This window comes from Tupaia chinensis, unplaced genomic scaffold (assembly GCF_000334495.1).
Source record: "Tupaia chinensis unplaced genomic scaffold, TupChi_1.0 Scaffold000355_1, whole genome shotgun sequence".
NCBI lineage: Eukaryota > Metazoa > Chordata > Mammalia > Scandentia > Tupaiidae > Tupaia > Tupaia belangeri.
In genome coordinates, this window is record NW_006159850.1 from 4,551,150 (window position 1) to 4,563,003 (window position 11,854).

At 52.9% G+C, this 11,854-nt stretch overlaps 1 protein-coding gene across 3 annotated transcripts in view; it reads right to left on the reverse strand.

The window, feature by feature from the left end:
• The window catches only part of NECAB2 (N-terminal EF-hand calcium binding protein 2), a 47,753-nt gene extending 36,773 nt beyond the window's left edge, over positions 1-10,980 (reverse strand). The window contains exons 1-4 of one of the 3 annotated variants that reach the window (XM_006152731.2): positions 10,904-10,978; positions 7,541-7,649; positions 4,749-4,774; positions 4,542-4,639 (exon numbers count right to left, since the gene is read on the reverse strand). In XM_006152731.2, the coding sequence (XP_006152793.2) occupies positions 4,542-4,622 (81 nt within the window). In that variant the 5' untranslated portion in view covers positions 4,623-4,639; positions 4,749-4,774; positions 7,541-7,649; positions 10,904-10,978. Of the gene's footprint in view, positions 1-4,541; positions 4,640-4,748; positions 4,775-5,028; positions 5,068-7,540; positions 7,650-10,903 lie in introns of those variants that run through there. The other 2 variants (XM_027773486.1, XM_027773485.1) reach the window with 2 other exon arrangements.
• Positions 10,981-11,854: the final 874 nt, after the last annotated feature.

The following is an 11,854-nucleotide window of genomic DNA, read 5'->3' on the forward strand; positions in this document are numbered from 1 at the left end:
GCTTGACCGAAACAGGCCGGGGGGGGGTACACGCCTGTGGCCCTAGCTAACGGGGCGGGGGGTGGGGGAGCGGGTGCAGGAATTCTGTGTCATGGCCAGACCCTGTCAAAAATACCTGTTTCTCTTGCTCCCCTTTTTATTTCTCCCCCTCCCTCCTTCTCATAAAAATAATAATTCTCATCCACAGAAATGCATATGCACTTTATCTGGGAGATGCAACTGATTATTGCTCTGTGGGTAGTGACCCAGTTTTGCATTCATCCACAAATTCATTTCAAAATTCCTAGTACAGAGATCTGTGTGTGTTTGGACGTGTGTGTGTGTGTGTGTGTGTGTGTGTGTATTCTTTGAATTTTCTTTGGAGTCAGGTATAATATCTTACTGGTTCTTGCATTAATTGATTAAAGAAAATCTGTGCTGGGTACACTTTAATATTTGTAGAAAAGACCCAATTTTGTCTTTTTTAAAAAAACTGTCTTCTACGGGACCAGCAGTTGGCGTAATGGCTATGTCACTGGACTCCCACGTAGTCGACCGTGGTTCGAGTCCCAGACCCAGTGACTTAAACTCACGCCAGGTGCTTGTGTGTGCTTACCCAAGATCCCAAGAGGAGAATAGAGGAGAAGGGATCGCGGCACAGCCAGCCCCCCGAGGGGTGGTTTCTCGCTTTCTGTCTCTCTGTCTCTCTCTGTCTTTCTGGTGAGCACATGCACCCTATGGTGGAAACCTCTCCAAAGAAAAAACAAAAAAGAAAAAAAAAAACTGTCTTCTAGGGACCAGCAGATGGCATAATGGTTACATTGCTGGACTCTCACATAGTTAACTGTGGTTCAAGTCCCTGGATTGGTAGCTTAAAACTCACACTGGGCATGTGTGCATGTGTGCCCAAAATCCTGAGAGGAGAATAGAGGAGAGGGGATTGTGGTGTGGCCATTCCCCCTGGGTGGGGATTTCTTGGTTTCTGTTTCTCTGTCTCTGGTGAGTACATATGCCTTAAAGGGAAAAAAAAAAATCTCTAAACAAACCAAAAAAAAAGATTTTCTAACAGCATATATTTCCTAACAAAGAAAGGACAATTATTTTCAAAATCTGGTATTCTGAAAAAAAAAAAAAAAAGAAAAAAAAATCAGATTTTGCCAAATGATGATGTTCTCCTACAGTAACCAAAATAGACAACCAATGAGGTGAGGACAAAGCTGTCTACTTCTGCCCAGTATCTGTTCAAGCAGACAGGTACAATAAACAGAGAGAGAAGCAGCAAAATTGTCTTAGAATATAAATATAAACCCAATTCTGAGAGCCATTCTCATTTCCAAAAGCTTCGAAACAAGAACCTCTCCATTTATTTTATTTAATGTTATGAGTAAGACTACTAAAAGGTTAATGATATAAGAGGCATGCACATTAAGTAGCAAAATAAACCACCATTTTTACAAAAAAAAAACCAAATCTGGTATTCTGCAAGCAGAATCCACATCTTCCCAAACATCCATACGGTAGTTACAGGAACAAATGAGATACTATGTACTGATACCGCTGTACTTCAAAAACCAGAGGGCAGAGACCTGACTAGCCACTCAGTGGTTTTGTTTGTTGTTTTTAGAGATTTTTGCTGTAGGGTGCATGTGCTTGCTGGAGACACAGAGAGAGATAGAAAGTGAGAAATCATCCACCAGTGGGGATGACCACGCTGCAATTCCTTCTCTTCCATTCTCTCCGGACCTTGGGCATGAGGGCACACGTGCTTGGGGTGCTTTCTCAAGCCACCAGGTCCAGGACTTGAACTGTGGTTAGGCGTGTGGGAGTCCAGTGCCTTAACCACTACTCAACACAGTGAAATGGGGAATGAAGAAGAACAAAGCAGACGATTCAGAAAACAATGAGAGTGAAAATGCTATCCACTAAAATCTATGGTTGCCATGAAAATACGCAAAAGTAAAATTTTAAAATTTCAAACTATCAAAAAATGTAAGCATTCCATTTCACGCATGAAAAAGAACAGCCATAAAAACAAACCTAAGGTAAGAGGGACAATGAAATAATAATGATAGGAGCTATAAATAAATTAGAAAACATATCCGGGAACTTACAAAATGTGTCAGGGACTGCTTATTAGAAACAGCTCATTAAAACGGGCAAAAAATATCTCCACGAAATAGAAGGTTTTACAATGTAAGAACACAAGATGAAAGTTAAAATAAGACCTGAGCTATAACAGCGGATAGTTTACTGAACTTCATCTGTGCTGAGTGCCTGTTTTGTGTCAAACAATATTTTAGATTTTTGAAAGTAATCCTAAGAAAACCGATCATAAAATATGTCCAGGACAGTTTTGTTTTAAAAATAAATAAAAGGAACCCAAAGAGAAAAAAATCTTGACTAAAACTAGGATTGACCTTAAAATAATATGAAAAGAATTTCTGGGCCAGCGGATGGCATGGTGGTGACGGTGCTGGACTTCCACGTGGCTGACTGAGGTTTGAATCCCAGGCTCGCCTTGAAAAGCCAGGTGCCCAAAACCCTGAGAGGGAACTGGAGAAGAACCCCTCAGGGAATGAGTTCTCACTTTCCCCCTGTCTCTCTCCTGTAAGCACTCTATAGCAAAAACCTACAAAACAAATAAAAACTAATTCCCTCCCTTAATTTAAAGTTATGGATACTATCTCTAGGTTCGAATAGAAAAACTACTCTATGTTGGAGGAGCCGAATCACACACTAAACATTCGAAACCCTCTCAGGATTTATCCCCAAGCTATCCTTCGATCTTCACTGCTGCTGGAATCAGGGCTAGGACACTCAGCCAGTGACAAGGATCCACCAGTGTGATCAAAGAATAATGCACCAATTAGGGTTTATCACCGGGAGCTGAGGATTGTTCAATAGGAGAGGATCTAAAAATAGAATCCACCCATCAATAGCTTATGAAAAATCACATGGCCATTTAAAAATACCGAAAAGGCATTCGAAAAAATTCACTACCACCTCCTAAGACAAAATTGAACAAAGAGAATGCAAAAATATTTCTCTGGCGTGCTGAAGAGGGTTCTAAAATAGGAGTCAGTATTAATATTGTAATTAGTGCAGAGACGCTCGAGAGCCGCACTTGAAAATCAGGAGCGGAGCACGGAGGGCTGGCTGGTGCCACCGCAGTGCTCTAGGGTTTGGGGAAAATGCAACCGGCCGTGACAGTGAAAAAGCGGGAGGCGGACATACCCACGCGGGCTAACACGCGGTTATCGGGCGTCATCTCAGCGGAAGAAACGGTGTCACCCAGACCAGCGCATGCTAGAGAAGCGCTGGACATAGTAACCGACAAGCTGCTGTCTATGAACACAGGAGATGCTGCTCACGGCGCAATGACCCACTGGGGCCACTGCTACTCACCCCCACCAAGCCCACTCCCGGTGCCACCTGTGCCGGTTTCCAAGAGCAACAGCCCTAAAACTGGGCCAGGCTGTACCAGAGACAACCAGGCCCTCCTCTGGCTGGAGAGCCACGTCGCATTCCTGAGTGGGAAGACCACGGACCGAACAGCAATGACGAATGTCACCGACCCCCAACCACACTGCCAGGGCTGCCCATTCCCAGGCGAGAGCGTCGCGTATCAAGGCATGGTTCTCGTTCTGCAGTCGCCCACGGGCACGTGCTGCACCTCGCCCAGCCTGTTAGAAGGGAGCATGGGCAGGTTCCTCGCTGGGTGACTGGGAAGCACCCACACTCCTTTTCATTTTTATTTTTTTATAAATTTCTTTCTTCTTCCATAAGCAAGGGAGACAGAACAGGAGGGAGAGACAGACAGACAGACAGAAGGCAAGGCAGACAGAAAGGGAGAAAGAGAGAGAGACAGAGACACAGCCACCCCAAACAGGGTCTTCACATCGCCATCTGCCCGCCGGAGCAGGCCCTGGCATGCGGTGCACACCGGGGTGCTCAGGGAACGCTCTGGGTGCGAATCCAGACCATCCCACGCAGTCAGCCTCCCAAGCCTCAGCACTGCTCACCACTGCCCACCCTCCTCCCTGCTCCCCTTCATCCTCCGCCCACCTTGCTCCTTCAGGATATCAAACTATTCCACAAAGGACAACGATAGGGGCTGGGGGTGAAAATACACTTGGAAACAGCAGGACTCGGGCCAGCGGTGGCTTGGGGGTGAGCGTGGCTAGATCCCACATGGCTGACTGCCTGAGTCCTGAACCTGGCAGCTTAAAAACAACCCGGGTGCTCTCCCAGAAGACCTTGCCAATTCCTGAGCCAATCTCAGGCACTGCCCCGGTCCAGGACCCCCAGGGGCTGGTGAGGCTGCTGCTCTTGCCAGGCACCCCCCCCCCCCCCCCCGCACAGGACCAGACCCATGCCCAGGCAGCACCGCTCACGAGCTGCTCACCTCGCTTCAGTTATCTCAGCTCCCTCAGGAGCCCCATGCAGAACCCACCCCAAGCCAGGACCACCCAGCACCTGCCACCTTGGCCAGGAGGCCCGGAAGAAGCTGGAACCAGGCCAGTACTCAGGACTGGGCCCCAGGGGCCACCTGTGCCGCTGACCTTCTTGGTGTAGCCCATGGCCTTCAGCACAGAGTGATTCAATGTTTCCAGGGAGGCCAGGACGTCCTCATAGTCCCCCATGTGGTCCACAAAGTAATCTGGGGACAAAGCAAAGGTTGGCTTTTGGCCTCACCCATCCTGTGTCCCTCAGGGTCTCTCCCTTCCCCAGACCCTCCCATCTCAGACCCTGAATAGCCAGGCACCTACCACACAGCTCCTTGGTATCCACATGGCTGCAGGGAGAGGGAAGGAGAGAGAGAGAGAGGAAGGAAGAGGGAGTCAGCAGGCTGTCTCTGCCCCCCACTGGGCACCAGCCTATCCAGTCTGTAAAGTGCCTCCACGTCCCTCTCATCTTACACACCGAAGCCATAGGCTCCACTCTGTAGATGAAAAGGGGCAGGTAAATGACCCCCTCTTGAATGACTATGCAGAGACTGTGGGTCTGACACCCTCCCACTGCGTTAGGAGCTAGCTGGACCCCACTTACAGGTAGCTAGGGTAAGGACCCTAAAAGGAAGTCTCTGTGTTTATCCTCTATGATCTGGTTAGGTATCTGTACACCCCTTCCACACGTCCCTAAAGAATGTATGACTCCTTGCTAATAAGGCAGGAGATTGGAATGCTGAGCACACGGACAGGGTAAAAACCCAACATGGAGTCACAATGGCTGTTTCCACAGCGAAAAGCTGGCTGCACTGAGATTCTTACAATTCTAGCCTAGGGCAACGGTTTCTATTTAATTATATTCTAACAAGAAGCACACAATGCTATGGTCTGCTGGCCAGGAAGAATAGACTACCATGTAACCATTTTCCAAAGCCTACTTCCTTATCAAAGAGCTAGCCCATTGCTGATTGCTAGATAAAAACTCCTTGCCTCCAGCTCCTCTTTGGCAACCCATTCCTCCCTGTTTGGGAGCTTTGTTCTTCCTTCCCTCTCTGAATAAACTTCACTTTGCTATCCCTTCCCTGTGTCTGTGTCTCTAATTCTTCCTGAGCATCAGACGAGAACCTGGTTATCCTATCTATGCTCCTGAATCTGGCACCAAGGTTGGGCCTGGTCACCCAACGTCCCATGTCACCATCCCACTCTATTTTCTCTCTCCAAGTCTACTGACCATGTCGTGAATCAACAGGACCAAGGAACAGGGCTGAGTAGAGGCCAGGAAAGGGAGGCAGGGAGCAGGGTGGAGCCCATGACTCGGACAGACTGTCGCCAGCTCTCTTGTATGACTGCTGCCTGGCCATCTGGGCATCTCTGCGGCTGGGTCCTCGGCTCTTGAGAGCCCTGACACAGCCCTCCTTCTTCTTGCCCTAGCCCTGGGTCCCACATCCCCACTCTGGCAAGATGGAGACTGGGCATAAGAATGCCACCCACAGTGGTGAAGGTGCACATGTCCCTTGGGGATAGAGGCATGGAGGGTGTCTGGGCCCCTTGTTTGTTTGGTTTCTGATAATTCCCCCCTTTTCTGGCCTCATCCCTCATCCAGGAGGAGGGGGCTGGCCTAGAACAGTGTGCTCAGTAGAACCTAGGTTCAATAAGATGTATCTGGGCAAAAGGCTTCTAAGGCCAAATAAATCCAGGCCCAGGGGCTTTGCATGTTTTGCCTTGGTGTGCCCTCCAATGACACGGCAGATACAGTGCTGACCAGTCCTGCAGAAAAGAAACCTGTATTCTGTTTCTACCCTTTCTGATTCGAGGAAACTGTTCTGAGCAGAAAGCCTATTTAGCATCCCAAGAAGCTAATGTCTGTACCTCACACTAGGGTGACTGTGGGGAGAAAAAATCATAAAAGCCTTCAGTGTTCTGACCTTCTATAGTGGTGAGTCCGCCCACACCTCCAACCACCCATGCACACTCAAACCAGCACTGCTCTCTCCCTCAACCCTGCTGGCCCCGATGCCACCCGCTGACACAAAAGGCACCTAATGAGAATGAATAAATCAATGTGCACCTGTCTCTGCCCCTGCAAAGCTCCCCAGGAGGCAGCAGGAACAGTTCAGAAACCTCCATCTGGCTCCAGAGACAGTCCTGCACACTCGAGCCTGCAGTTTGACGCCATTTCTCTAAAGTGGTCTTAACCTAGGCAAGGATGTCCACCCCATCTCTCCTACCCCTAGCCAGGGTCTCCCAGGACTCTCTCGGCCCCAGGCCACCCATGAGAACTGGCTTGGTGGCAGCTCCTTATCCAGATCATTTCTCGCCAGTCGCAGGGGACCCCAACCTATCAAATCTGCCCTAGCAGCCCCCCAGAAAATCAGGGGAATCACTAGGAGGCTGGAGGAGTGTGCCTTGGTGGGGCTCTGATCCCTCTTGAAGGTAAGGTGGAGGAGAGAGCTCAGCCCTCACCCTGTCTGGGGGATTCTAAGGAAGGGGCAAGATCAGAGTGAGAATGAGGGAGGAGTCAGGGATTAGTGTGAGTAGAACACGGTTTTGCACTTAATTTAGAGATGCATTGGAGCCAGAGTTTTTAGGTGACTCTGAGATGCAGGTGAGCATTCTGACTGGGTTGGATAAAAGGTTTAATTAGGTACAGAGATAGAAGTAGAGTTAAGATTAGAACTCGGTTCCAGTATGGTTTCAAATGGGGGTCAGTGTCAAGGGGAGGCCAACGTCACAGTTAATGTTGGGACTGCACAAGACATTAGGATTGCAGCTGGGGTCAGAACTGGGAGGAGTTAGCAGAAGGATAAAGTCATCCAAGTTCTCATTTTCATTATCCTGTGTAAACTCTACAAAACTGAGGGTCTCTCCTTACTGAGCCACATGTGCTTAGAAAAGGCAAACTTGCGATAGTAGCCAATGCAATATCAAACTGGTCACTACCCAAAACATCCTGTGTAGTAAAAGCCCAGTAGACTTGACAAGTTTGGGGGTTTTGGGGTTTCTTGCCCCCAGTGAAGGACTGGAAAATAGACACTTGCTATTGAATGAGAAGGAAAACACTTTCTTCATGGATCCCTGCACCCCCTACTCTGGCAATCAGGGCTTAGGCTTACTTCGTATTGTCAGAGTCAATTGTGTGAAAGAGATCCTCGAGTTCTTTTTCATTGAGGACGCCATCTGCAAAGAAGAGCTGGAACTCCTCCAAGGACAGCTTCCCATCATCTGCAAGGAAGAAAGAAGGCAGAGCAGCTGCTGTCTACAGAGATAAGACTGGCAAGGCCAATATATGCCCAGCCCCCAAATCCAGGCAATTCCCAACCACCAGATCAACTCTAGCTCAGATAATCCCTGCCTAATTCCCAAGTTAACCAGTAAACTCCAGTTCTCAGAGAATCACTGACTCATCCAGCTAATTCCCGAACCTACAGACCAGTGCCTATTTGCAGATAATCCCCAAGCCAACAAATAATACAATAGTGAGTTCACTGGAGCTGTGTACCAGACATTTTATATATGTTCAGCAAATACAGCATCTGCACCCTGCCAGGCAATCTCCTTTCACTCAATTCTGCACAACCACCTGGAGACAGGTACAATTTAAGGTGGCTCAATTTTAGTAATGTAAACAACCTAATGTAACACCTCCAGTGAGAGGCAGATCCGAAGCTGGGCAGTCAGATAATCCCCACCCCCCCACCCCCCACCCCCGTTTAAATCACTGCCAACCCCAGCACCCAAGTCCTGACTCTCAGAGAGGAAATAACCTCTCTCTACTCTGCCCCACCCATATGGCAAACTTCAGGCTCCCCAGGGAGGCAGCTTTGCACAGTATGACATGAGACACTGGCGTAGAGTTCTTCCTGTGACCTCCTCCCCAAGACACTAATGCAGCCATCAAGCTGAAAAAGCATAAGGGAAGGAGCACTGCCCAGCCCTTCATCTGGGTTGGAGGTTTACAGTTCTGCGGCTGGAAGAAGACGAGGCTCTGTAAGAGGGACCTCCACAGCTGGTAGTGTCACCTGCCCCACTGCTGCCAGCTTTGTCTCACCCTCTCCTCCCTCCTCTTGCAGTTGCACTGGATACTACAGGCCTCACCAGGAGGGTCTGATGGGCCTCAAGTATCAGGAGCTAGGGAGAGAGAGGGTATAGATGCTGTCAGCTGGGCGGCTGGGGCCACATCCGGTGTGCCCTCAACATCTTGGCTCAAGTATCAGTGCCACAGAGGGAGAAAATTTTCTGGTTTTCAAAGTCAAGGCCACTCCCCGCCCCCCCAAGACTCATAGCCAACCATGGGAAGCCCACAAAAGCAGCCGTGAGATGCAGGAACTCCCAGTCTGGCTCTAGAGCTCCCACCCACCGGCACCCTGGGGAACTCCTGGGCTGCAGGGCTCCACCGCAGCACATCACCCCCCCCCACCTCCCATTGCCTGAGCCTGCTGCCGTCATCTGGAACAGGCGTGTGCGTGTGCATGCACGCACGTGTAGTGGGGGAACTTCCTATCCTGGTGGGATCACAGGGCAGACCCAAGGAAAGGTGAGTCCACCCCAGCCTGGGTGTGTAACGGTTGCAGAAAGCAGTCGGCAGCCTCCACCAGGTGTCCCACTACCAGCTGGGAATGGGGAGGGGGGGGGTGAGGCCTGCTGACAGGCCTTCATGCCCTCCGGCTGGGATTAGAGTTTATTGATTTCTCAGAATGAGCTGGGCCTGGAGCTCTGTCCTGACAGCCCTGAGCCAGGTGCTGTTATCCCGCTGAACAAAGGGGAAACTGAGGCTCCAAACTTAGTGACAGCCTCGAGGACACAGAGGGGGCTGGTGGCTGGTCACAGTATGCACCCAGGCAGGCAGGTTCCAGGGCCTGACCCTGTGCTCTCCCTGCAAGGGGTGGATCAGGAGCCCTGCCTCATCCCCTGGGGACCAGGGCCTGGGGGGCTGTCACCAGAACTGGCATCTCACACCCACACTGACCCTGGGGACAACCTCCCATGGCCGCATGGCAGTGACTGGGAAGATGAAGGCTGGAGGAGGAGCTGGCTCAGCTCTGTGGGGGCTGCACAGCTGTGCTTGGGGGGCGGAGATGTGGCCTCTGACAGGGGAGCAGGCAGCGAGAGGACGACACCCCACATGAGCCTGCAGGGACCCAGGCGCCAGCACTCACACTGCCTCAGCTCCTGCAGCTTCCCGGCTACCTGCACATGTACTTGAGAGTGCACGGCGGCCACGGAGCACACACACCTGGGGGCCGGTACCGACACGTACGGCCAGCCGGACAGACACCAGATTCGCCCAGGAGCAGCCACGGCCTCCGTCTTCACAGTCTGAATCCAGAAACCGCCTGTCTATAGACAGTGACTGAAGACCTACCGTGTGTCTGGGATGGGGCACGCCTGAACCCCGGCCCTCAAAGCCTCTCCCTGGAAGAGCCTGACTCGCTGTATGTGGAAGGTTCTAGAGAGCCCCTCAGCAGGGTGCAGGTCTCGTGGCTCCAACTTCGCGAGCACCCTAACTGCCCCACGTTGCTCTCCTTCCTTACACCAGGCAGAGTTGCTGCTGACGGCTGGGGGGGAGGGGCAGTCATCACCCCTGGAATGGCAGTCAGGGAGGGAGACCTGTGTACCCCCTCTTGCCCCCCAGCAGTCATGGGGGGACAGGTCTACACTAACTCTCAGGGACCGGGGCCAGCGCTGCCATCTTGAACTCCAGTAGGAGGGAGCTGGGACTGGGCGGGACCGCTCCTCTGCTTCCTGTGCCATCCAGCACTGCGCGTGCTCCGGAGGGACAGGAAGCACACCTTACTGCTTGCAAGGACGACTCTCCCCAAGGCCCAGGGAAGCAGGCAGGGCAAGCATCCTCACCTCACTTCACAGGTGGGACGCGGCCCAGAGGGCGCATGTGCCCTGGTCAGAGCGCGGAGAGGTGCCCTGAGCCCGCACCAACACTGCTAGCGCGTGCTGCCTTTAGCTCTCCATCCGCTCCACCTGGGGTCCCGTGGGCCTTCCTGCCTGGCCCCATTCTCGAGCTCCCCTTCCTCCTGTGGGGAAGGCTGGATTGTGCGGCAAAGGCTGGGGTCTTTGGGAGAGCAAAGCTGCGTGACCCTGGGGCCGGTCACTTAACCTCTCTGGGCCACTACGTACTCATAACACAGGGGCAGTGGCACGAGGAGGAAGAGCACCCAGGCCTGGAAGGGGCTGGAGTGAGGCTGGGGGCTCCCTTCGAAGGGTGACTCTGGCCCGGCACAGCTACGGAAAGGCGAGGCTTACTCCTGGCCCCACAGGCACCACCCGACACGATCCTCCGGGCATCCCGACTAGGCAGGGGCAATTCACACTCCCATCGTGAGCCACACCAGGCTCTGGCCCTGTGACTCACAGCCCTGTGCTCCTAATCACAGGCTGGGGTTGTCCACCCCCACCCCCCAAGTGTCTGGACAGAGACCTGGGTCCTCTCTCAGTGGACAGCCAGGGATGGGGGCACTCACCATTTTTGTCCGCACGGCGGAAAATCTGCAGAGGAGAGAGGCCAAGTCAGGCCAGGCCAGGAGCAGGGGCCCTGCAGCTGCCTGTTGGTCCCGACCTCCCCTAAGAGAAGCCTCGGGCCTGGGTAGCCTGAGTGCCCTCCACCCCCCAGGCCCCAGAGCCCTCCCTTCCCAGCCCCTTTCAAGGAAGTGGACGCCCCACCCCCTTCTGTGCTGCCAGCCTGCCCACGGCCACGCTGACAGACGCACACCACACACTCGCCCACACCCACACCCACACCCACACACACACACACACACACCCTGCGGCGGGAGCCAGGCCACCGCCTTCGGCGCAGTCGGTGCTCAGACACACACCACGCCCAGGGTTAGTGTCCCAGGAGGAGTCCCCACGCCCCCAGGTTCAGCCTGGCCGGGGAGCCTGGTGACCAGCCAGCCATGGGCAGGACTGCATGAGCACCGGGTGGACAGGGAGAATGGAGCACTGAGCACTGGGCATGCAGGGACGCCGGAGCTTCCTGGGGACCTGGGGACTCCTCAGCTTCCGAGGGCCATGCATACCTGGGCAGCAGCCCGCATCCCTGAGGCCGGTACAGTGCCACGTGCCAGGACTAAGCCCGGGTGCCCTGAGGCAGCGGTCCTTCCCCTCTCAGTACCTGCTGTAGCTCCCGCCCCCCAGGCCGGGCCATCCCGGGGCAGCTGAGGACCTGCTGGGGCAAACCCTGCAGTGTTTCGAGTGTCCTGGGCACGGCAGTGCTGGCACTGGGCGCTAAGACAGGCTGCCCAGACGTGTGGGCTCCAAGCCTTGTGGCATTGTTAGAAATGCAGAACCCCAGGCCCACATGGCCCATGGACTCAGTCCCTGCAGACCCCAGGGGACTGATTCACTGGCAATTTTAAGTCCGGGTGGGAGGTGGTTATGGGTGGCCCCACTCTAGGCTAACCAGCCCATTT